This window comes from Hyperoodon ampullatus, assembly GCF_949752795.1.
Source record: "Hyperoodon ampullatus genome assembly, chromosome: 12".
Lineage (NCBI taxonomy): Eukaryota > Metazoa > Chordata > Mammalia > Artiodactyla > Ziphiidae > Hyperoodon > Hyperoodon ampullatus.
The window spans coordinates 46,742,011-46,768,086 of record NC_136925.1 but is presented as its reverse complement, the minus strand read 5'-3'; the positions used below and the strand labels follow the sequence as shown (position 1 = coordinate 46,768,086).

Below are 26,076 nucleotides of genomic sequence, written 5' to 3'. Positions count from 1 at the left end.
GTCTGGTAAGATCTCACATGCCATGAAGCAACAAAGCTTGTGTGCCACAACTACTGAGCCCACGTGCCACAACTACTGAAGCCCACGTGCCTAGAGTCCATGCTCTGCAACAAGAGAAGCCACCACGGTGAAAAGTCTGAGCACCACAGCAAGGAGTGGCCCCCTGCTCACCGCAGCTAGAGAAAGCCCACGTGCAGCAACGAAGACCCAACGCAGCCAAAAATAAATAAATAAATAAATAAATAAATTTATTTATTTTAAAAAGTGATATTGGGTATTGCTGGTTTATATAGTAAAGTTTTGAATTTGCAAATGTGCGTGTGTCTGTGTGTTGTAACTGCATGTATGGTTTTGTTGACATATCAGCCAGAGCCTTTTTTTTTTAAATTTATTTATTTATTTTTGGTTGCGTTGGGTCTTCCTTGCTGTGTGCGGGCTTCCTCTAGTTGCGGCGAGTGGGGGGGTCACTCTTCCTTGTGGTGCGCAGGCTTCTCATTGCTGTTCTCTCATTGTGGAGCACAGGCTCTAGGCACGCGCGCTTCAGTAGTTGTGGAACGTGGGTTCAGTAGTTGTGACGCACGGGCTTAGTTGCTCTGCGGCATATAGGATCTTCCTGGACCAGGGCTCAAACCCGTGTCCCCTGCATTGGCAGGTGGATTCTTAACCGCTGAGCCAACGGGGAAGCCCCCAGAGCCTTTTAGAAGCAATTCCAATGTACTTTCAATGGGCTTAAGAGTGGAGATAATGTTCTGAACTTCTCTTATTAGGAGAATAACTTGATTCTGTTGAATATGTGACAAAGACTCTTTCCTTGATCAAACTTTAATTGCTCTTTTTTTTTTTTTTATTTTGGGCCACACCGAGTAGCTTGCTGGATCCTAGTTCCCCAACCAGGGATTAAATCTGTGCCTCCTGCAGTGGAAGCACGGAGTCCAGAGTCCTAACTATTGGACCGCCAGGGAATTCCCTGGTCAAACTTTAGTTACGCTCCTGTGAGCCCTTTTCTCAACTAGGCCTCAAACTTGGTCTTCCCTGTCCATCCTTGCTGAATCCAGTTTTAGCAAGAGTCTTGCCAAATCAGGCAGAATCCTGAATCCCTCATCTTGGTATCTGATAAAGTTCTTCACCCCCACCCTTGATGTTCTTGGCCAAAAATCCTATGAGGCCAGTTTAGCAAGAATCCCCCTCCCATTGATGTCTCCTCTTAGTAATTTTCTTGACTGCTCTCTCCCTCTGCTTGTTGGCTATAACCCCCAGTTGTCTTTGTTGTATTTGGAGTTGTGCACGTCTCCCTCCCCTACTACAATATTGCAACAGCCTTGATTAAAGTCTTCCTTACCATTTAAACAAGTGTCAGAATAATTTTTCTTTAACATCTGATACACAAGAATTATCTAATGGGCCATTATTTTATAGCTATAGAACTAGTCAGTCTTTCATGAAGCCACAATTGAAATCCATGATCCAAAAATTAGAAAATTAAAATGACTTTAGAGATCATTTAGCTGACGTGATATTGGAAGAAATCCCCTCTACCAAAACAGCCTTCTTTGAGCACCTGTTTATAAAACAATTTACTACCTTATAAGGAAGTCTGTTTAATTTTTGCACAATTCTAAACGCTAGACATTTTTCTTATGTTTAGCCGTTTTCTCCCCATTCCTCTCATTCATTGGCCTGAGTTCTGACTTTTAAATTTACAAAGAATACATCAATCACTTTCCACATGATAGCGACTCAACTATGTGGAAACAGCTGCCATAGCCCATGCTGAGCACTTCCTTTAGAGGAAAAAATTCAAGTATCTGTAAGTACCCCTTAGGTGGTATGGCTTCTAGATCTTTCTTTGCCCTATTCACCCTCCTGAGGTTTCGCTCTAGCTGCTTAGTTCTCTTGGATGTTGTCCCGTAATGACTCACTGTACTTTCAGTATGTTCTGGTCAGCACAGAGGGCCTCTGACTTCCTAGGTCTTCTTTTACTGCAGCTAAAAGTGACATCAGGTCTTTGGGCTGCCTGCCATTTGAAGAACCCATAGTCTTTTTCATGTTAACTATTATTAAGCCAGAATTTCTTTCATTCCTTATTTACAGATTTAATTTTAACCTTGAATTTAGGATGTTATATTTGTTGCTATTAAATTTCAATCCATTTCACGATTCTGTTGTGATATTTTTGAATAAGTCAAAGACAATGTACTAGTGACAGTAAGAATCATGTATTATCTGCAAATTTGGTAAATATGTTTATTATGCATTCATTCTAAATCATTGATAAATATACTGAGCAAGGCACTGAGCCCTATGCCCCAGCTAATACCTCCCTTCAGTTGGTGTTGTTTGGGGTGGAATCACACAGGTAAGGTTTTTTTTTTTCTTGCGGTACGCGGCCTCTCACCACCGCGGCCTCTCCCGCTGCGGAGCACAGGCTCCGGACGCGCAGGCTCAGCGGCCATGGCTCACGGGCCCAGCCGCTCCGCGGCATGTGGGATCCTCCCGGACCGGGGCACGAACCCGTGTCCCCTGCATCGGCAGGTGGACTCTCAACCACTGCGTCACCAGGGAAGGCCCACACAGGTAAGTTTTTAAATCCTGGCTCTGCCCTTGGCTAACTTTGTGGCCTTGAGGGGATTATTTAACCCCTCGAAGCCTCAGTTTCCACTTATACAAAATGAGGCTAATAATAATAGTATTTGCTTTGTTGGCTTGATATGGAGCTAAAATGAGAAAATATCTGTAAAATCCTTAGGCTAATGTCATAAAAGTATTATTTTTTCATATTGAAATAATAGATTCAAAATTTATCAGTTATGTTATAGAAAAAGGATTTCACATATTGCTTTGAGTAGAAAATGTCAGATATGTATTTTGTTCTTTATGTTCTTTTCTGTTTTTCATCAACAGGAAAAATGCTTGTTAGCTTGACTGTGGATGGACAATTTCTATATTGGATCTCCACAGCAGAGGACAGCACACAAATTTATCAGGCAAAGAAAAGCAATGGGGCCATCCTCTCCCAGGTGGAGGCCCTAAGTAGTAAGCATATCTTGGTTTACAGTTCAGTTCTGCAGCCTTTTCCAGGTAAGAAAGTCACATACTTAATCAGCTTGTTCTCCCAGTTTAGGGTCAGGAAAATTTCATAATGTTTCCTCCTCCAGGTCTGTCCCTCCAACTCTTTGTTGTGCTCTCAGCATTGCTCCAAACGGTCAGGGTTTGGTGCACGTTGTGATTGCTGTTTGCCCTGGGTCACAATTTATCTCTGTCTGTGTACATGGCTTGGGCTGTGGCAGGCTACTTTAGACATGGGAAACCCTTGTCCTGTCATTCTCTCTGTCTATCCTCTTTGTCTTCTCAGTCCCATAATTTCCCTTCTTTTTGTCTTTTTTCTCCCCTGATGATATTTTAGACCTCCCAGTGGTGTCAAAAAGCTTTGCATAAAATTTCAGGTCTTTTTCAAGGTAAAATGCCTATGTATTATAGGATTAGATATGTCAACCATTTAACATGTGTACATTTGTGCTACCATTTTTATTAAGTTTCTCTCTTGTTTGTTTAATGCGTCACTCATGAAGTTTTTTAGTGTTGTGCCCCTCACTCTATTTTTCCCACACATCCTCTGGATTTTGTATGATGCAATGACTTTTAGGAATGCATGTATCACATTATGGCAGAACTGACTATATATTTTTTGCTGAGAGTCATAATAAAATAAATGTTTGAAATATAAAAACCAACCAACCAAAAACAAAAACAGCATTACATAGCCTCATGGGTGACATTCAAACCTAAAGTGGTCTCTGAGTTTTTTCACAAAATCTCTCTGCCATTAAAGTCACAATGTCATTCTAAATTCAGTATAATTCCCTCTTAGAGAGGGAGAGAAATGAGTAAAACAAACCCTCTTTGCTTAAATGTATTCAGTTATAAAATATGTAGGTTATACAATATGAAAACATGGGAGAACTTATAAATAAGCTGAGTGCATATTTTGGTGAAATAATTCATTTAAGAGATTTAAGAAATCCATGCAATATCTGTTTGAGTTTGAACACACACGCATATCCCTAGAAATAAAAGTCCTAAAGATAACATCAGTTTTCATAATCGGAATTCATTGAAAAATATGATTGATATAATGCTCTCATTACTTTCTTCAAAATAAAAAAGGGTCAACTTATTTTGCTATTCACTGTCTAGGTACATAATTAAGGGTAGTTTAGCCCCATCTGCTGGAAATTGTAAGCAATTACCAGTTATTTTGCACTCTTCCCCAGGCGTTTAACATGTTCAAAACACATGAAAAAAACGTGTCTTCCTGTCCTGAATAACATTTCCAACACTCCAATATACCATACCTTGTCAGTTAACTAAAAAGAAAATATGATATTATCCTTGATGTTAGATAAATCTGCTGTTTCTCTTGTACGTACATGTGTATATATTTAATCTTTTTATTATTATTTTAGATAGAGCATTTCTGTCTCTAGCTTCAGATATTGCAGAGCCAACTATACTTAACACCACTAACACCAGCCTCACAATCAGATTACCACCTGTCCAGACAAACCTCACGTGGGATGGCATCACCAGTCCCACTCCCACATACCTGCTTTATTACAAAGAAGTAAATGACAGGAAGAACAGCTCTGAACTGAAAGATAGAATGCTGGTAAGGTTGGAGCCCATTGTCTTTGTCTTTTCACAAGATGCCTTTTTTTGATATAAAATCCTCAGCCATAGTATTTTCTATATTATGTTCTGAAACACACTGTGATGCAAACTTTTACAGATGACTCATCAAAACATACTGTGTTCTATCTAGTCTCTTGTCTACGAGTAAGTTAAGCTTCAAGGAAGTATATTAACCCTAATCAGTCGGTAGATTGCCTTATAGTGACTGTTTCCTGAGTGTCCTAAAAGAGCTGGGTTTGTTTCCCTCCCTAATTATCTAATTATCCCCAGAAAGTGATAGAGACTTGTTTTTGTGGCCATTCCTGCAGATTGAGGGGTAAGAAATGAACTGGACAGAAAGAACATTTCTGTATACCTTTCCTCCATAGCATGTAGCTAATATAAAAATTGTACATTATATTTTTGTTTATTTTCTATATGTTGTGAAATGTGTTGTTACGCAGGGACTACGTTTTTATTCATCATTGTATTCCTAGCACCTAGCATACTACTTGGCATTGTATAGGCATTACTAGATATTTCTTGAATGAATGGAGACAATTCATTCCATCATTGGCCTGGGTGTTCCAGTTGTTTTTGTGATGGAATTGTATGTATCCAGTATTTTTCTTTGTGCTTATTTTTTAATCAAGTCAAAAGGTGAAACTGACCACCATCTATTGGAGGTTAAGCACTATATACTTTCTTTCTGATTCTTGTAACTTCCTTTATTTTGTCTATTTTTTAAAAATATATTTATTTTAAGATTTTGCCTATTTTAACCTTTCTTTACACATTTCTAACAGGAGTTGTTTCAGAGACAGGTTGGATCATTTGGCTGACCAAGATTGGGTTTCTGGCATTGGACATTTCTCTTATTAGAGCTTATCTCTTATTGTCTTCATAATGATTAATATGGGCCAAAGACAGTGAGTGGTTCTCAAACTTGACAGCACATTGAAGCTTTTAAAATTTCGGAGCCCATGCTTCACCTCAGACCAATGCAATCAGAATCTTTAGGGGTGGGACCCAGGTATCACTATTTTCTTAAAACTTCCCAGATGATTCCAAAGTGTAACCAAAGTTGAGAACCATTAGTGTAAGGAAAGCCTTTTTAGTTTCTTAAACTTTATTTCTGAGAATGATTAGATCATGTAGCTTAATCTTTTATTGTATTCATTGATGTGTCACATCCTTACAATACCTTCCTGCTGAATTTCTAATGCAACGCTAATGAGATAGTGTGCTCTGGGAATTCAGCTTCCTAAGTGAAATGATTGTGTCACAACTGACTGAGGCTGCCAATCATTTGGCATTTATTATTGGAGACATTCTGGGCAGACTAGGACAGTGAAGATTGTCACTCATGATCCAAGATTTAAAGATGAATTAAAAATTTTTGAGTCTTTTAGTTTTTTTCTCTTTGATTAAATAATTTCTCCCCGTTTGTACAAAAAATAAGACAATGATTTTTTAAAATTAATTACAGGAATTTCAGCAGAGTATAGCCCTTATTGAAGGTTTACAACCATTTTCAACATATATGATACGGACAGCTGTAAGGAATTATTATTCAGATCCTTTGGAACAATTACCTCTGGGAAAAGAGATTTGGGGAAAAACTAAAAGTGGAGGTGAGTTACGGGTGTGGTGTGGGATTTTCTAGAGTGGAATTTTGTGATATATGTGCTTGTATGTGCCTATATTTGTTTTTTGTTTTTTTTTTTTAATAAATTTATTTATTTTATTTATTTATTTTTGGCTGCATTGGGTCTTTGTTGCTGCGCGTGGGCAGGCTTTCTCTAGTTGCTTTGAGCGGGGGCTACTCTTCGTTGTGGTGCACAGGTTTCTCATTGTGGTGGCTTCTCTTATTTCAGAGCATGTGCTCAAGGTGCGTGGGCTTCATTAGTTGTAGCATGCAGTCTCAGTAGTTGTGGCCCACAGGCTTTAGAGCGCAGGCTCAGTAGTTGTGGTGCACGGGCTTAGTTGCTCTGCAGCATGTGGGATCTTCCCGGGCCAGGGCTCGAACCCATGTCCCCTGCATTGGCAGGCGGATTCTTAACCACTGAGCCACCAGGGAAGCCCTATACTTGGTTTTTATCTGGATGCTAAGTTATCTTTATTATGTGAGTTTTTTTAAGCTTAATAAGAAAAATGTATTTCTAGGAGAATATTCTACTGACATGATCCTTACGCTAACACCAGAAGATGATGGAAAATATCCCATCAAAATGAAAAGCAACTACATGGCAAAACATCATAATCAATTCTATGTGTCTGGAAACACATTCTTTGGTCTCACCTCACAGTGTCACTCTCTTCCCATGTATTTACAGGTCTCTGTACATGTGGTGAAACCTAGGAAAGCCAAGCCTCTTCTCTATGCGAATTTTACCAAGGCTACTGAGTTGTAAAGTAATATAACATCGTTGCCTTAAAGAAAGTGGATTTAGAATCTGAAAAGGTGTTGTAAGAGGTGGCGATTATTATGAGGGGAGGCCATTTCTTTCACACATCTCTGATGCCATTCACAAAACTCACCCGAATTGGATTATTCATCATTGGCCATATCTTTGAGCTGCAGTCAGAGAATGATTTAGTCATTAGGCAAAAATAAGCGAGAGCCTTTCAGGCAGCCTGTTAACTTACCATTATGGAGGAGGCTGGCTTTCCTTCGGAACATCTGTCATTCATTCTGCTCACGATATGCCTATCCCACAACCAAGACCCCATTACTTCTTTCCATCTTTCAGTGCTGTTGCAACATGCCTTATTGTGCACTGCTATTTATTTCAGTACCAGAGGCGGTTTGGCTCATTAACACAACCGTGCAGTCAGACACCAGCCTCGTTATATCCTGGAGAGAAACTCACAAGCCAAATGGACCGAAAGAGGCAGTCCGCTATCAGGTGGCAATCTCTCATCTGGCTCCCATTCCTGAGACTCCACTAAGGCAAAGTGAATATCCAAATGGGAGGCTCTCTCTCCTTGTTACTAGACTGTCTGGTGGAAAACTCTATGAGTTAAAAGTACGGCGAGTATATTGGGTACTTTTATTGCCATTCTCAAGTGCAAGGTTCTAGAAAAGGTAAGCAATTGTTCTTTTCTACAAAAAGGTTCTGGCCTGCCACGCCGAGGAAATGTGGTGCACGGAGAGTCATCCTGTCACCGTGGAAACGTTTGACACGCCAGAGAAACCTCATGCCTTGGTTCCAGAGAACACTAGTTTGCAATTAGATTGGAAGGCTCCATCTAATGTTCACCTTATCAGATTTTGGTTTGAACTCCAAAAGGTACATCTCACTGTACACTTTTATTTTTATTTTTTGGCTGCTTTGGGTCTTCATTGCTGCACGTGGGCTCTCTCTAGTTGCGGCGAGTCGGGGCTACTCTTCATTGCGGTGCGCAGGTTTCTCATTGCGGTGGCTTCTCTAGTTGCGGAGCACGGGCTCTAGGACGCGTGGGCTTCCGCAGTTGTGGTGCGAGGGCTCAGTAGTTGTGGCTCACAGGCTCTAGAGCACAGGCTCAGTAGCTGTGGCGCACGGGCTTAGTTGCTCCACGGCATGTGGGATCTTCCCAGACCAGGGCTCGAACCCGTGTCCCCTGCATTGGCAGGCAGATTCCTAACCACTGTGCCACCAGGGAAGCCCTCACTGTACACTTTTAATGCTAATCTTTGTTTTATGCTATAGAATAAATCAAAAGGCCTTTTAAAAGATATCTCTAGGGCATCCAGTTGTATAAATGAGCAATATATTTGACAAGATTCATTGATTCAGGTTTGCCAGATAGAAGTGGTAAACTATCTAGACTAATTTCTGATGGAAAAAATTCCCAGTGAGATTAATTTGCTCTTATAAAGCTTCACATAAAAGGGTATAAATTATGGTTTACTGGTTTCATAATGTTTTACTTACTTTAGATGTTACCAGCATGGCTCTTCAGTTTAAAGTCCATAGCAATTTGCTGTTTTCTACGAAAAAAAAAGGAAAGAAATGAACAAACATAAATCTAAAACCTTGTTTAGAAATGTTCTTTCAGCCATTTCAGGGCTGAATAGCAACAGGAGAGAAGTAAACTATAAAACTAGTTTATTCTAAACTAGTTGGATCTTGGCTTGTAAACTAGTTTAAATGGCTCCTCATCCAAAAAACTTCACGCTTTAACCAATGTAAAAATGCCCACTGAATTTAAGCTTCAATTAATCTAATTAATTCACTGCTAGGGAAAGTCTACATTAATTTTTATACTGATATACTTAATAGATGATTAAGTTTTTATAACTGTGATGTTTCACTTTTCATTATTATATATTTGTGTGTCCGCATTTGTAAAGATTGGTTAGGAGTGTTTTGTTTAGTGGGAACTTAAAAACAAATCAGTATAGTCATGACCTCACTTTTCTTTAAAAATGGAGTTGCTTCCCAGAGGTTTAAAATTTTTCTATGTAAAATATTTTTTATAATCTTGTACTTTTAGATAAAAAGTATGAAAAATATGAAACAGCAGTGAATATTAAGTTGGTAAGACCAAAGACCATAGTTCAATCAGATCTCTTCCATTGAGCATGTTTATGATGATTTGTTGCCTATTTAAAAAATGGTCATTTCATAAAAATTCAGTTTTAAATTCGAGAAATTGAAGGATCATCTCTTTGGGGACATCTATTTACGTGAGCTTAATGTGGTTCAGTTTGAGGTCAAGGGGAGTGATGTAAAGTTCATTTCCCAGATCAAAGACGTGAACTGAGGAAGGACCTTAGAGGTGATGACTCCAGCCTCTCATTTTACTGATGAGAAGCCAGAGACCCAGTAAGGCGCCCTGATGAGTCAGATATCACAACCGTGCAGGGGAGGACCCTCAGGGCTGACTCATCCTTACAGAGGTTCTCGTTGGTTCATACACGGAAGGAACATGAGTCATCATCACCCACCCAGCTTCGCAAAGTTTGGGAGAGGGACAGTAGACAGGGGCCACCTGGCTCAGTCCTCATGACTTTCATGTGATGCTTTTTCTTTCAAAACTTCCGCTACACTTGCTCAGCGCAGGTTCCAGATAGACCACTTAAGAAATCATGAAGCTGAACATGTAAGATAGTAATTTCTACATGTGTGACCACCTACAAGTACTAACTGATGAGCACAGTAGAAGGCTGTGTTACATCTAGTCAGAAAGTTCTATTTCTTTTGAGCAAGTTGAATCTAACTCATAATGATAGGACAGCTAGCAATGGTCCTGTAACTCCACACTGAAACTCTGAGGGGTGAGTGATGAGGGTGAGTAAATATTTTAATGAACTTTTTTTTTTTCAGAAAGGAAAGGAGAAAAGGATAAACTTCCAGTCTTCATCTTTTCCTTACATGGAAAAATGAGGGAATTAGAGCACAAGGCTAAATTTTTATCTTGGTCTTAAATTTCATAGATTCTTTCTCACAACAGTATATAGCAGAAGAACATATTCAATTTAAGATTGAGGAGAAACAAATAATTTTGCTTTGGTAAATTTTTTTCATGGAAATTCATTACAGTTGTCTTTTTCTCAGCTGCCCAGGGGAATCCCTACCAGAACCAAACATTTCTGGTTTCAATCTCTGAAACTGAGACACTGAGTTTGCACCATAGTCTGCACCATTTCCCTCACACCCTTGCCCAGGAATTTGGAAATCTTCTGTGGTAGCCTTCCCCCCCTGCACCTGTTGGCCTCTGATGAATGGAAAATCCCAACTCCCTTGTGATTTACTGGGGTAGCCTGTGGTACCTCTCCAAGCTGATGGTCTGCCCAGAACATTCATTGCTGTGGTGAGGTCAATACTCCACAGTTTTCCAGCAAAGCCCCTGGTCAAACATCTCCCTGACATTCCAAGGAGCTCTGATAATTTCTGGATGGTGTGGAATGTTGGGCCATCTAGACTATTCACTGAAGGCTTCTATGACAGAGCATTAAGGAGGCAGAACCAAAAAGGGCTAACATTTTTGAGCCAGGGCTCAGCATTTCTCTCGCTCTGTTTCTCTCAGAAAGTTCAGAATAAATATTAAGGACCCAGTGCATCTGTTTCATTAGGCTATATGTCTTAGTGGGATTGAGACATTTATGAGTTTAACAGGCAATGTCTCTGACATCAGCATTTCTGGTTTTTGTTTTTTTTTCATTCCTTCTGTTGCTCTTTCTTTCTGGAACCAGGTGGTCTACTTCCTGAAGGTGCTACAGAGAATCATTTCTTTTTTTTTTTTTTTATTAATTTCTGCTTTATAACAAAGTGAATCAGTCATACATATACATCTGTTCCCACATCCCCTCCCTCATGCATCTCCCTCCCTCCCACCCTCCCCATCCCAACCCTCCAGGCGGTCACAAAGCACCGAGCTGATCTCCCTGTGCTCTGCGGCTGCTTCCCACTATCTATCTACCTTACGTTTGGTAGTGTATATATGTCCATGCCTCTCTTTCCCTTTGTCACAGCTTACCCTTCCCCTTCCCCATATCCTCAAGTCCATTCTCAAGTAGGTCTGTGTCTTTATTCCCGTTTTACCCCTAGGTTCTTCATGACATTTTTTTTTTTTAAATTCCATATATATGTGTTAGCATACGGTATTTGTCTTTCTCTTTCTGACTTACTTCACTCTGTATGACAGACTCTAGGTCTATCCACCTCATTACAAATAGCTCAGTTTTGTTTCTTTTTATGGCTGAGTAATATTCCATTGTATATATGTGCCACATCTTCTTTATCCATTCATCCGATGATGGACACTTAGGTTGTTTCCAGCTCTGGGCTATTGTGAATAGAGCTGCAATGAACATTTTGGTACATGTCTCTTTTTGAATTATGGTTTTCTCAGGGTATATGCCTAGTAGTGGGATTGCTGGGTCATATGGTAGTTCTATTTGTAGTTTTTTAAGGAACCTCCATACTGTTCTCCATAGTGGCTGTACCAATTCACATTCCCACCAGCAGTGCAAGAGTGTTCCCTTTTCTCCACACCCTCTCCAGCATTTATTGTTTCTAGATTTCTTGATGATGGCCATTCTGACTGGTGTGAGATGATATCTCATTGTAGTTTTGATTTGCATTTCTCTAATGATTAATGATGTTGAGCATTCTTTCATGTGTTTGTTGGCAGTCTGTATATCTTCTTTGGAGAAATGCCTATTTAAGTCTTCTGCCCATTTTTGGATTGGGTTGTTTGTTTTTTTGCTATTGAGCTGCATGAGCTGTTTATAAATTTTGGAGATTAATCCTTTGTCAGTTGCTTCATTTGCAAATATTTTCTCCCATTCTGAGTGTTGTCTTTTGGTCTTGTTTATGGTTTCCTTTGCTGTGCAAAAGCTTTGAAGTTTCATTAGGTCCCATTTGTTTATCTTTGTTTTTAGTTCCATTTCTCTAGGAGGTGGGTCCAAAAGGATCGTGCTGTGATTTATGTCATAGAGTGTTCTACCTATGTTTTCCTCTAAGAGTTTGATAGTTTCTGGCCTTACATTTAGGTCTTTAATCCATTTTGAGCTTATTTTTGTGTATGGTGTTAGGGAATGATCTAATCTCATACTTTTACATGTCCCTGTCCAGTTTTCCCAGCACCACTTATTGAAGAGGCTGTCCTTTCTCCACTGTACATTCCTGCCTCCTTTATCAAAGATAAGTTGGCCATATGTGCGTGGGTTTATCTCTGGGCTTTCTATCCTGATCCACTGATCTATCTTTCTGTTTTTATGCCAGTACCACACTGTCTTAATTACTGTAGCTTTGTAGTATAGTCTGAAGTCAGGCAGCCTGATTCCTCCAGCTCCGTTTTTCGTTCTCAAGATTGCTTTGGCTATTCGGGGTCTTTTGTTTTTCCAAACAAATTTTGAAATTTTTTGTTCTAGTTCTGTGAAAAATGCCAGTGGTAGTTTGATAGGGATTGCATTGAATCTGTAGATTGCTTTGGGTAGTAGAGTCATTTTCACAATATTGATTCTTCCAATCCAGGAGCATGGTATATCTCTCCATCTATTTATATCATCTTTAATTTCTTTCATCAGTGTCTTATAATTTTCTGCATACAGGTCTTTTGTCTCCTTAGGTAGGTTTATTCCTAGATATTTTATTCTTTTTGTTGCAATGGTAAATGGGAGTGTTTTCTTGATTTCATTTTCAGATTTTTCATCATTAGTGTACAGGAATGCCAGAGATTTCTGTGCATTAATTTTGTATCCTGCTACTTTACCAAATTCATTGATTAGCTCTAGTAGTTTTTCGGTAGCATCTTTAGGATTCTCTATGTATAGTATCATGTCATCTGCAAACAGTGACAGCTTTACTTCTTCTTTTCCAATTTGGATTCCTTTTATTTCCTTTTCTTCTCTGATTGCTGTGGCTAAAACTTCCAAAACTAGGTTGAATAAGAGTGGTGAGAGTGGGCAGCCTTGTCTTGTTCCTGATCTTAGTGGAAATGGTTTCAGTTTTTCACCGTTGAGGACAATGTTGGCTGTGGGTTTGTCATATATGGCCTTTATTATGTTGAGGAAAGTTCCCTCTATGCCTACTTTCTGCAGGGTTTTTATCATAAATGGGTGTTGAATTTTGTCGAAAGCTTTCTCTGCATCTATTGAGATGATCATATGGTTTTTCTCCTTCAACTTGTTAATATGGTGTATCACATTGATTGATTTGCGTATATTGAAGAATCCTTGCATTCCTGGAATAAACCCCACTTGATCATGGTGTATGATCCTTTTAATGTGCTGTTGGATTCTGTTTGCTAGTATTTTGTTGAGGATTTTTGCATCTATGTTCATCAGTGATATTGGCCTGTAGTTTTCTTTCTTTGTGACATCCTTGCCTGGTTTTGGTATCAAGGTGATGGTGGCCTCGTAGAATGAGTTTGGGAGTGTTCCTTCCTCTGATATTGTTTGGAAGAGTTTGAGAAGGATGGGTGTTAGCTCTTCTCTAAATGTTTGATAGAATTCGCCTGTGAAGCCATCTGGTCCTGGGCTTTTGTTTGATGGAAGATTTTTAATCACAGTTTCAATTTCAGTGCTTGTGATTGGTCTATTCATATTTTCTATTTCTTCCTGAGTCAGTCTTGGTAGGTTGTGCATTTCTAAGAATTTGTCCATTTCTTCCAGGTTGTCCATTTTATTGGCATAGAGTTGCTTATAGTAATCTCTCATGATCTTTTGTATTTCTGCACTGTCAGTTGTTACTTCTCCTTTTTCATTTCTAATTCTACTGATTTGAGTCTTCTCCCTTCTTTTCTTGATGAGTCTGGCTAATGGTTTGTCAATTTTGTTTATCTTCTCAAAGAACCAGCTTTTAGTTTGGTTGATCTTTGCTATCGTTTCCTTCATTTCTTTTTCATTTATTTCTGATCTGATCTTTATGATTTCTTTCCTTCTGCTAACTTTGGGGGTTTTTTGTTCTTCTTTCTCTAATTGCTTTAGGTGCAGGGTCAGGTTGTTTACTCGAAATGTTTCCTGTTTCTTAAGGTGGGATTGTATTGCTATAAACTTCCCCCTTAGAACTGCTTTTGCTGTGTCCCATAGGTTTTGGGTCGTCGTGTCTCCATTGTCATTTGTTTCTAAGTATTTCTTAATTTCCTCTTTGATTTCTTCAGTGATCACTTCATTATTGAGTAGTGTATTGTTTAGCCTCCATGTGTTTGTATTTTTTACCGATCTTTTCCTGTAATTGATGTCTAGTCTCATAGCATTGTGGTCAGAAAAGATACTTGATACAATTTCAATTTTCTTAAATTTACCAAGGCTTGATTTGTGACCCAAGATATGATCTATCCTGGAGAATGTTCCATGAGCACTTGAGAAAAATGTGTATTCTGTTGTTTTGGGGTGGAATGTCCTATAAATATCAATTAAGTCCATCTTGTTTAATGTATCATTTAAAGCTTGTGTTTCCTTATTTATTTTCATTTTGGATGATCTGTCCATTGGTGAAAGTGGGGTGTTAAAGTCCCCTACTATGATTGTGTTACTGTCGATTTCCCCTTTTATGGCTGTTAGTATTTGCCTTATGTATTGAGGTGCTCCTATGTTGGGTGCATAAATATTTACAATTGTTATATCTTCTTCTTGGATCGATCCCTTTATCGTTATGTAGTGTCCTTCTTTGTCTCTTCTAATAGTCTTTATTTTAAAGTCTATTTTGTCTGATATAAGAATTGCTACTCCAGCTTTCTTTTGATTTCCATTTGCATGGAATATCTTTTTCCATCCCCTTACTTTCAATCTGTATGTGTCTCTAGGTCTGAAGTGGGTCTCTTGTAGACAGCATATATATGGGTCTTGTTTTTGTATCCATTCAGCCACTCTGTGTCTTTTGGTGGGAGCATTTAGTCCATTTACATTTAAGGTAATTATTGATATGTATGTTCCTATTCCCATTTCCTTAATGGCTTTGGGTTCGTTATTGTAGGTATAGTCCTTCTGTTGTGTTTCTTGCCTAGAGAAGTTCCTTTAGCATTTGTTGTAAAGCTGGTTTGGTGGTGCTGAACTCTCTCAGCTTTTGCTTGTCTGTAAACGTTTTAATTTCTCCATCAAATCTGAATGAGATCCTTGCTGGGTAGAGTAATCTTGGTTGCAGGTTTCTCTCCTTCATCACTTTAATTATGTCCTGCCACTCCCTTCTGGCTTGTAGAGTTTCTGCTGAGAGATCAGCTGTTAACCTGATGGGGATTCCCTTGTGTGTTATTTGTTGTTTTTCCCTTGCTGCTTTTAATATGATTTCTTTGTGTTTAATTTTTGACAGTTTGATTAATATGTGTCTTGGCGTATTTCTCCTTGGATTTATTCTGTATGGGACTCTCTGTGCCTCCTGGACTTGATTAACTATTTCCTTTCCCATATTAGGGAAGTTTTCAACTGTAATCTCTTCAAATATTTTCTCAGTCCCTTTCTTTTTCTCTTCTTCTTCTGGAACCCCTATAATTCGAATGTTGGTGCGTTTAATGTTGTCCCAGAGGTCTCTGAGACTGTCCTCTGTTCTTTTCATTCTTTTTTCTTTATTTTTCTCTGCATCAGTTATTTCCACTATTTTATCTTCCACCTCACTTATCCGTTCTTCTGCCTCAGTTATTCTGCTATTGATCCCATCTAGAGTATTTTTCATTTCATTTATTGTGTTTTTAATCGATGCTTGATTCATCTTTAGTTCTTCTAGGTCCTTGTTAACTGTTTCTTGCATATTGTCTATTCTATTTCCAAGATTTTGGATCTGGGAAATAGAATCTTGGATCAGCTTTACTATCATTATTCTGAATTCTTTTTCAGGTAGACTGCCTATTACCTCTTCATTTGTTAGGTCTGGTAGGTTTTTATCTTGCTCCTTCACCTGCTGTGTGTTTTTCTGCTTTCTCATTTTGCTTATGTTACTGTGTTTGGGGTCTCCTTTTTGCAGGCTGCAGATTCGTAGTTCCCATTGTTTTTGGTGTCTGTCCCCCGTGGCTAAGGTTGTTTCAGTAGGTTGTGTAGGCTTCCTGGTGGGGGGGACTAATGCCTGTGTTCTGGTGGTTGAAGCTCGATCTTGTCTTTCTGGTGGACAGGTCCACGTCTGGTGGTGTGTTTTGGGGTGCCTGTGGCCTTATTATGTTTTTAGGTATCCTCTCTGCTAATGGGTGGGGTTGTGTTCCTGCCTTGCTAGTTGCTTGGCATAGGGTGACCAGCACTGTAGCTTGCTGGTCGTTGACTGAAGCTGGGTGCTGGTGTTGAGATGGAGATCCCTGGGAGATTTTTGCTGCTTGATATTATGTGGAGCTGGGAGGTCTCTTGTGGACCCGTGTCCTGAAGTTGGCTCTCCCACTTCAGAGGCACAGCACTAACTCCTGGCTGCAGCACCAAGAGCCTTTCATCCACCCGGCTCAGAATAACAGGGAGAAAAAGTAGAAAGAAATAATTAGTAGAAGAAAGAAAGAGAGATTGAAAGAAAGGAAGAAGGGAAGTAAGGAAGGAAGGAAGGAAGAAAGAAAGAAAGGAGGGAGGGAGGAAGGATGGAAAGAAAGGAAAGAAAGGAGGGAGGGAGGGAGGAATGAAAGCAAAAGGAAGAGTGAATGGAAGAAGAGAGGGAGGGAGGGAGGAAGGAAAGAAAGAAAGAAAGACAGGAGGGAGGGAGGGAGGGAGGAAGGAAAGAAAAAGAAAGTGGAAAGAAGAAGGGAGGGAGGGAGGGATGGAGGAAAGAAAAAGAAAGAAGGAAAGGAGGAGCGGAGGGAGGGAGGGAGGAAGGTAAGGGAGGAAAAAAAGAAAGAGCAGGTAAAGTAAAATAGAATAAAGTATGAAATATAGTAGCGTTATTAAAATTAAAAAGTAATTATTGAAAAAAAACCCGGACCAAAAGAACCCTGGGACATATGGTGGAAGCAAAGCTATACAGAGAGAATCTTACACAGAAGATTACACATACACATTCACAAAAAGAGAGCAGGGGGAAAAATCAAAAATCTTGCTCTCCAAGTCCACCTCCTCGATTTGGGATAATTCGTTGTAAAAAGAGGAAAAGGGCGAAAAGTCTGAAATCTTGCTAAGTCCACCTCCTTAATTTGAGATAATTCGTTGTAAAAAGAGGAAAAAAAAAGGGGGGGGAAAGTCTTAAATCTTGTCCTCAAGGTCCACTTCCTCAATTTGGGATGATTCGCTGTCCATTCATGCACTCCACAGACGCAGGGCACATCAAATGGACCGTGGAGCTTTAATCCGCTGCCTCGGAGGCTGCACAGAGAGATTTCCCTGTCTCTGCTCTCACAGCTCCCGGGTCTCAGCCTTGGACCTGGCCCCGCCTCTGCGCGTAGGTCGCCGGAGGGCGTCCGTTCTTCGCTCAGACAGGACGGGTTTAAAGGAGCCGCTGATTCGGGGGCTCTGGCTCACTCAGGCAGAGGGGAGGGAGGGGAATGCCCTCTCCTCGCGCACCAGGCAACAAAAGGGGAAAAAGTCTCTTGCCTCTCCGGTAGCTCCAGACCCTTTCCCCGGACTCCCTCCGGGCTAGCACTAACCCCTTCAGGGTCTCTTCCTGCCGCCAGCCCCAGACCTCTCCCTGCGCTCCGACTGAAAGCCGATACCCGAGCCTCAGCTCCCAGCCCCGCCCGCCCTGGCGGCCGAGCAGACAAGTCTCTCGGGCTGGTGTGTGCCTGAGGGCACCGATCCTCTGTGCCAAAATCTCTCTGCTTTGCCCTCCACACCCCTGTTGCTGTGCTCTCCTCCGCTACTCCGAAGCTTTCCCCCTCCGCCACCTGCAGTCTCCGCCCGCGAAGGGGCTTGTAGTGTGTAGAAACCTTCCCTCCTTCACGGCTCCCTCCCACTGGTGCAGGTCCCGTCCATATCCTATTGTCTCTGTTTATTCTTTTTTTCTTTTGACCTACCCAGGTATGTGGGGAGTTTCTTGCCTTTTGGGGGGTCTGAGGTCTTCTGTCAGCGTTCAGTAGGTGTTCTGTTGGAGTTGTTCCACGTGTAGATGAATTTCTGATGTATCTGTGGGGAGGAAGGTGATCTCCGCGTCTTACTCTTCCGCCATCTTCCTCCGGCCAATCCAGAGAATCATTTCTAACTGAACAGAAAACTAATATAAAGTGCCCATCCAATGAAATGGCATGACCTTGTGAGTGCTAAATGAAAAAGGAGATGTAAAGTCAGGTTTATTTATGGAAACTGACCTTCTTAGGAAACTCTACTGAGGAAAATGCAAGAAGAACCCTTGACAGGATGCCTCTGTCTTTTCCTATTTTTACATTGAAAAAAATCATCATTTTCAAACAAGATATTAAGGGTCCAAACATACAGATTTTTTTAAAGCAGTGTTTCAAAGAAAGAAGTTTAAGATAGCTATAATTAGAGACCCAGTGAAATGAAAGTAACATTTCCTATATTTAACTTGTAACCTTGTTACTTAGTGACTGAGTGATGGTGGGCAAAAATGTCCTTCTTTTAGGGAACTAGGCTTCCTATGTATAAATATAAGGAATGTTGGTTAGATGTCTGAAGAGGGTTTGGGGAGGAAAAACTAAATGTTTTAATTTATAAGTTACTGTGGACTTCTTCAAAGAATCAAAATATGTAAAAATATTATTACTTTGAAATTAGCAAATCCGTGGAACTGAAAGTATCACTGTTTTGATCCATCATTTCCCCTCAGGTGTAAATTTGTGTTCTCAGTCATCCTGATTTAATAAAAATGCCTTTGATTAGGGATAACAAGAAGTCAAGCTTTGAATCCCCCCTGATGATACATAGTCAGGGGTGCACTTCCGACCTTGGACTTATCTTAAGGACCACCATTCAAGTCACTTATACCTTGTCATAAAAAATAAAATTGCTGTTGGTGGTAAGGATAATATTTGGGATCAAACACTCAAAAAGGAGCTCTTATTTTTTAATAGAAAGTAAACTTTAAGTTTTAATTGCCACAAGCTTTTGAATTTCTATGTTTAAAATGTTTTTCTTAAAGAAACAAAATGTTAATTGAGACTTCTTTTTCTAGTGGAAGCACAATGAGTTTTACCATGTTAAAGCTTCGTGCAGCCAAGGTCCTGCTTATGTTTGTAACATCACAGATCTACAGCCTTATACTTCCTATAATGTCCGAGTAGTGGTGGTGTACAGAACAGGAGAAAATAGCACCTCACTTCCAGAAAGCTTTAAGACTAAAGGTGAGTACTAACATATTCCACACTTAGAAAACTTTAGACGTTTCTCATTTCTTTTCTCATCGCTTACTTCACTAATCCTAGAGGTTGAGATTTTTCTTAAAAGAGTAAATTACTATCTCTAGAGCCTGACTGAAGAAATTGAAAAGAGGTAGGAGTCCTTACTGGCAGTAATGAGGTAATACTCATCTGGTCTTGCAGGATCCTGAACTGGGCAAAATTATTTCAGTATTCTGATTTCCTGTCTAGCTATGATATTTCGCAGTAAGAACTAAATGAAAACAGTGTCACTGAGTGTTCAAATATTTACTACTGACTACTATAACCAGATGCCCAAAATAAAAAATATCTAACAAGTATATTAAATTAACTAGTGTTCTAAAAGGTATACCATAACTCCAAGTTGATCCCTATAAGACTCAAGGGAAAGTGCTCCAAAACTTACAATAATTCTTTTTATTTGCATCACTTATTTTGTGTCAGGCTAAGATCTATTGTTACTCCTATCACTAATCCATCTAATCTGTCACTAATAAGAACCTCAGTTACACATTTAAAAATATGCAATCATATGAGAATTTTTGAATATTTCTTGAATAAAATTTTTGAATAATTTTCTGAATATTTCTTTAATGTATCTGGCTTTCCTCTGAGTAAATACAGTCTATAGAAAGATGTTTTGCAGATTATTTTATACTTCTAACATACAAATCAGATTTTCTTTTGTTTCCAAAGCTGGAGTCCCAAGTAAACCAGGCATTCCAAAATTATTAGAAGGGAGTAAAAATTCAATACAGTGGGAAAATGCTGATGATAATGGAAGCAGACTTATGTACTATATCCTTGAGATGAGGTATGTCCGTTTGCAAAAGTGCTTTGTAAACTACAAAGACCTAAGCAGTTAATTGTAAGGTATTATTAGATCAAAAGTAACAATATTTATGAACGTGTATTCACAAATAAACACAAAGGATCTTTAGTTTAAGGGCCTTGCATGCATCATTAGGTTCTTTGCACAATTCCTAGTGGTCAGCCTTGGCACTCAATTACAAGGCAGATAGTCATTCTTCTCAGAAATCTGCAACTGCTTGTCGATGGAAACAATTCAATCTTTTGAGCATGTAACTAATATTTACTTAATACCTATTCTGAGCTGACGTTTGATGTTAGATGCTGGTATGCATGTAAATTTCTGAGGTTAATTTGTTTTAGGAAGATGAATAAGGTCTAGTGAGAATTGACAATGAGTTAGGTATTTTTCAGAATGTAAAATCAGGTCAAGATCTGAAATGGCCTGCAGTGTATAGGCAACCCAGGATTCTCTCTCTATTGTCAAGATTACAGTTTGTAGTGTGTTCCCAGGGACTGAAAATGTGCCTTTGATGAAAACCTGATGAATATATGCAACCTCAGATCTGGCCAGTATGGGGAGCTCTGTGAATCATAACTGGCTCAGATGAGCTGATTTTGTGCCAACTTGAGGGGAGAATTTCCAAATTCCATAGACACTCCCCTCACGGGACTCTGAAGCCATCTTTTAAGAAGCTCCAAGGACAAAAGTCACTTCCATAATTATAGTCCTGGCAACTTGAGCTTTAGATCTATTTTTACTTCATCTTGCTCTGGCATTCCCATAGCCTTAAAAAAATTTCCTGCTCATGCTAGAGAATTATGTTGGCCATATTTCTAACTGAAACTTTCTTGAAATTTCTGTCACTTTTTTTTTTTTCATGCAGAGTGAAATACATTCTGACCTGCAGAACCGTCCTGGTGGTCTGTGACTGCAATTATGTTCACCAACCAGGCCACACCACGGTCTTACTAGGACCCCTGTAGTGTATTCTCCTCAGTAACACCTTAAGTGCATAGCTCCATAAATACTCTGCATTTCCTTGCCCCCAAGTCTCTACTCTCAAGAGAGGGACTATGGTATAATAGAATGTATTATCTGTCTCAGAGTACCTCACAGTATCTCAGAATATCTTCTTCAGTCAGGATACTCGTGTGTACTTGCTGATGGTGCAGTGGTGGTCGTAGTGCAAGGTGCATGCACTTGGGAGCTGAGCCGACTGTATGAGTTTTCCAGGGAAGATGGAACAAAGTACGACCAACTGGGTGGCTTAAAACAACAGATATTTATTCTCTAGCAGTTCTGGAGACTAGAAGTCTGAAATCAAGGTGCTGGCAGGACTGCATTCTAGGGAAGCATCCTTCCTTGCCTTTTAGCTTCTGGTGATGACTGGCAATCCTTGGCATTCCTTGGTCTGTAGATGCATCACTCCAGTCTCTGGCTCTGTCATCACATGATGTTCTCCTTGTATGTGTCTGTGTCCAAATTTCTCTTTCTTAAGACGGCACTGGTCATTGGATTTAGGGCCCACCCTCATCCAGTATGATCTCATCTTGACTTAATTACATCTGAAAAGACCCTATTTCCAAACAAGGTCACATTCACAAGGTCTGGGTGGCATGAATTTTGGGGGGAATTATTCAACCCAGTACACAGACCATGTTTAAATCCTTGCTTTATTGCTTTCTTGAACTTAAGTTTTCTCATCTGTAAAATGGGATGATGATATCTACCTCTTTAGGTTGTTGAGAAGATTCAATGAAATGCAACAACATATGAAAAGCCCCAGTACGGTGTGTTGTAAATAGAAGGCGCTCAACCAAGGAAGCATTCTTCCTTCTCTTCCTCAGTGGCCAATATCTGTGAAGAGGCACTTTATACATTTTTTAAGGGTCTCTTTCTCTTGGATCAGCGTTGTTTGGGTTGAACAATGAAATTGCCAATGCCCAACATGAGACTTCACACAATGTACAAAATCACTGTGTCCTACAGCTTTACTTAGGATGGTCCTGAGGTCACTTAGCTCCTGGTCACAGTTGTGACCATCCTTGCTGCCCTTGCTCATTCCCTGTCCCTCAGAGGCTCAGCCCTTGCTGTCCTTGGTGCTCTTTCAGGACAACCACTCAGTTAGTGGGAGCAGAACTGGCTTCCATTACTTATCCTCAAGGTTACTGTGGGTTGGTACTAAGTCCTAAAATGGCTGTGGTCTGAGAAGTTTCAGATTTGAAAAGTTCGTTGTCAGAAAAGACATAATTGGAAGGCCTTGAACTTGCCTTCAGTCTGTGGTTCTGTTAAAAGTAATTTCAGTTATGTCTTTTGAACCCAGCTCTTGTTCTCTTCCCATGTTTCGTTATGAAGAATAATGAGGATTATTACATGGAGGTAGTGTAGGCCAATATAAATGCAAGCAATGAACCTTGGAATCTCAGATACAATGATAACTTTGGTAGCTGAACTATTTTATTTTCCTTTTCAATTTTATGTTCTGTATTTTATCCAGATATGGTATCAGTAAATGACAGATAGCATAAGACACCAAAAATTAAGAAAAATTAAAAATTCCCAGTTAAAAATTATGAAATAATTGTCTTATGTGTTTGGAATTCTGAAGAAAGTTTGCACACCCTAGTAGTAAGAAGAGGATCTTCAGCTTTCTCTTGGCCATTGATTATTCGTAATTTTCCAGATGGGCTGAGTTGGTTGGCTCCAGGCACTGTTGGAATGACTTTATAAGACTCTGCTATGTTCTGTAGCCAAACCATGTGAGAGGAATGAAATCAAGGGCAAAGTGTGCAACAGGAGATGCTTTGGAGTTCTGTCATTAAATGATATATGAGCACCTAGAAATAACACATATATTGTCTTGTATATTTCCTATATTTATAACTTTGCTCTTTCTTTTGCAGTAAGGGCACTTCAGAGAATTCACAGAACCAGAATTTAATGTGGAAGACGGCATTTAATGGCTCATGCATTAGCATTTGCACATGGAAGTCCAAAAATCTGAAAGGAACATTTCAGTTCAGAGTAGTAGCTGTAAATAATCTGGGTTTTGGTGAATATAGTGGAATCAGTGAGGATATTATATTCGTTGGAGGTATGTTATCATGTCTGTCTATATATTAATTTGTTACACAAAGGTTCAGAGGTAAAGAGAAGTGAATTCTTAGCATTAGCAGTAAATTGGGTGACTGTATAACTTCACCAGTCTATCATTGAAACTATTGAACTATTCATTTCATCCGATGTGATCTTCCTAAAACGTCAAGATCAGCATGTCCTTTTTCTCCTCAGTAACAATCAGCTAATTGTTAATGCCCACTACATCAAGTCCATGTTCCTAGATGGATTTCCAAGGTTGTCCCCAGTCTGGTTTTTATCCAGCCTTATTATTCTGTTCCTGGTACTCTCATCTGCTACACAACAGGCCTGAAACTCTACTTCCCGATATCTATATCTTCCACTGGGTAGCCTATTTTTGTTCATAACACATTACCTTTCTAATCACATAGGCTAGAAATCTCAGTCCCATGTAGGATTTTTCCCTCTATTCGGCCACCAAGTTCTGTTGATTTTATTATCTTGATTTCTGTCTAATGAGTTCACTTCTTCCTATTTCTACTTTGACTTTCCTAATTTAAGCTACCATTTCTAGCCTGTGTTCTTGGCTTAATCCTACTGCTGACAGTTAATCTAGCTGAAGGACAATCTGGATCACTTCACCACTCTCTGAAATGCTTGAAATGGCTCTCCATTCACTGCCTTCAGAATCAAGTACAAACCTTTCTGTGGCATTTAAGGCCTTTCGTGATTTGCCCTCCAATTGTGGTTCATCTTTCCTGATATTTATCCTTATGCTGTAGCCATGTCAGACTGGTAAAAAACTTTCATGACACTGGGTCCTCAGCCTTTGTTTCCCTCAGCCTAGAATGCAGGCTTGTACTACCTACCACTTGTCCTTAGCTGGGATTTCCTTTCTCTCACTTTCTGTCAACTGAAATTCTTCTCATCCTTCAAGGCCTAACTTTATTTTATTATTTTAAAAAATTTTTTTTAAATTGACATCTTTATTGGAGTATAATTGCTTTACAATGGTGTGTTACTTTCTGCTTTATAACAAAGTGAATCAGTTATACATATACATATGTCCCCATATCTCTTCCCTCTTGCATCTCCCTCCCTCCCACCCTCCCTATCCCACCCCTCTAGGTGGTCACAAAGCACCAAACTGATCTCCCTGTGCTATGTGGCTGCTTCCCATTAGCTACCTATTTTACATTTGGTAGTGTATATATGTCCATGCCACTCTCTCACCTTGTCCCAGCTTACCCTTCCCCCTCCCCATATCTTCAAGTCCATTCTCTAGTATGTGTGCATCTTTATTCCCGTCTTGCCCCTAGGTTCTTCTGATCATTTTTTTTTTCTTTTTTAGATTCCATATATATGTGTTAGCATATGGTATTTGTTTTTCTCTTTCTGACTTACTTCACTCTGTATGACAGTCTCTAGGTCCATCTACCTCACTACAAATAACTCAGTTTTGTTCCTTTTTATGGCTGAGTAATATTCCATTGTATATATGTGTCACATCTTCTTTATCCATTCATCTGTTGATGGACACTTAGGTTGCTTCCATGTCCTGGCTATTGTAAATAGAGCTGCAGTGAACATTCTGGTACATGACTCTTTTTGAATTATGGTTTTCTCAGGGTATATGCCCAGTAGTGGGATTGCTGGGTCATATGGTAGTTCTATTTGTAGTTTTTTAAGGAACCTCCACACTGTTCTCCATAGTGGCTGTATCAATTTACATTCCCACCAACAGTGCAAGAGGGTTCCCTTTTCTCCACACCCTCTCCAGCATTTCTTGTTTGTAGATTTTTTGATGATGGCCATTCTGAGCTGTGTGAGATGATATCTCATTGTAGTTTTGATTTGCATTTCTCTGATGATTAATGATGGGTTGTTTGTTTTTTTTGATATTGAGCTGCATGAGTTGCTGGTATGTTTTGGAGATTAATCCTTTGTCAGTTGCTTCATTTGCAAATATTTTCTCCCATTCTGAGGGTTGTCTTTTCGTCTTGTTTATGGTTTCCTTTGCTGTGCAAAAGCTTTTAAGTTTCATTAGGTCCCATTTGTTTATTTTTGTTTTTATTTCCATTCCTCTAGGAGGTGGGTCAAAAAGGATCTTGCTGTGATTTATGTCATAGAGTGTTCTGCCTATGTTTTCCTCTAAGAGTTTGATGGTGTCTGGCCTTAGGTCTTTAATCCATTTTGAGTTTATTTTTGTGTATGGTGTTAGGGAGTGTTCTAATTTCATTCTTTTACATGTAGCTGCCCAGTTTTGCCAGCACCACTTACTGAAGAGGCTTGTCTTTTCTCCACTGTATATTCTTGCCTCCTTTATCAAAGATAAGGTGACCATATGTGTGTGGGTTTATCTCTGGGCTTTCTATCCTGTTCCATTGATCTATATTTCTGTTTTTGTTCCAGTACCATACTGTCTTGATTACTGTAGCTTTGTAGTATAGTCTGAAGTTAGGGAGCCTGAAGGCCTAACTTTAAATGAACCCATTGTGATGCTTAACTGCTGCTCCTTAGGCAAAATGAGCTACTGCATTTTATACACACACAGCCCATTATTCTATACAAAACTGACATCATTCTTATTTGCATTATAGTTAGTTATCTGGAGAAGAGCTCAGCAAACCTTTTCTGCAAAGAACCAAACAGTAAATATTTTAGGCTTTCCAGGCTACATTCAATGATCTCTGTAGCATCTTCTTTTTTTTCCAAATTATATATATATATTTTTTTTAATTAATTAATTTATTTTTGGCTGTGTTGGGTCTTTGTTGCTGCGTGCAGTCTTTCTCTAGTTGTGGTGAGTGGGGGGCTACTCTTTGTTGAGGTGCTCTGGCTTCTCATTGTGCTGG

At 39.5% G+C, this 26,076-nt stretch overlaps 1 protein-coding gene across 2 annotated transcripts in view; it reads left to right on the top strand.

Moving 5' to 3' along the window:
- Positions 1–26,076, top strand: part of ROS1 (ROS proto-oncogene 1, receptor tyrosine kinase) — a gene marked incomplete at both ends in the record, with an annotated part of 120,095 nt that overhangs the window by 61,495 nt on the left and 32,524 nt on the right. For both annotated transcript variants that reach the window (XM_079716592.1, XM_079716591.1), the window contains 8 exons: positions 2,902–3,078; positions 4,464–4,666; positions 6,158–6,302; positions 7,465–7,697; positions 7,785–7,961; positions 19,125–19,293; positions 20,026–20,143; positions 23,047–23,237. In XM_079716592.1, the coding sequence (XP_079572718.1) occupies positions 2,902–3,078; positions 4,464–4,666; positions 6,158–6,302; positions 7,465–7,697; positions 7,785–7,961; positions 19,125–19,293; positions 20,026–20,143; positions 23,047–23,237 (1,413 nt within the window). The remainder of the gene's footprint in view (positions 1–2,901; positions 3,079–4,463; positions 4,667–6,157; positions 6,303–7,464; positions 7,698–7,784; positions 7,962–19,124; positions 19,294–20,025; positions 20,144–23,046; positions 23,238–26,076) is intronic.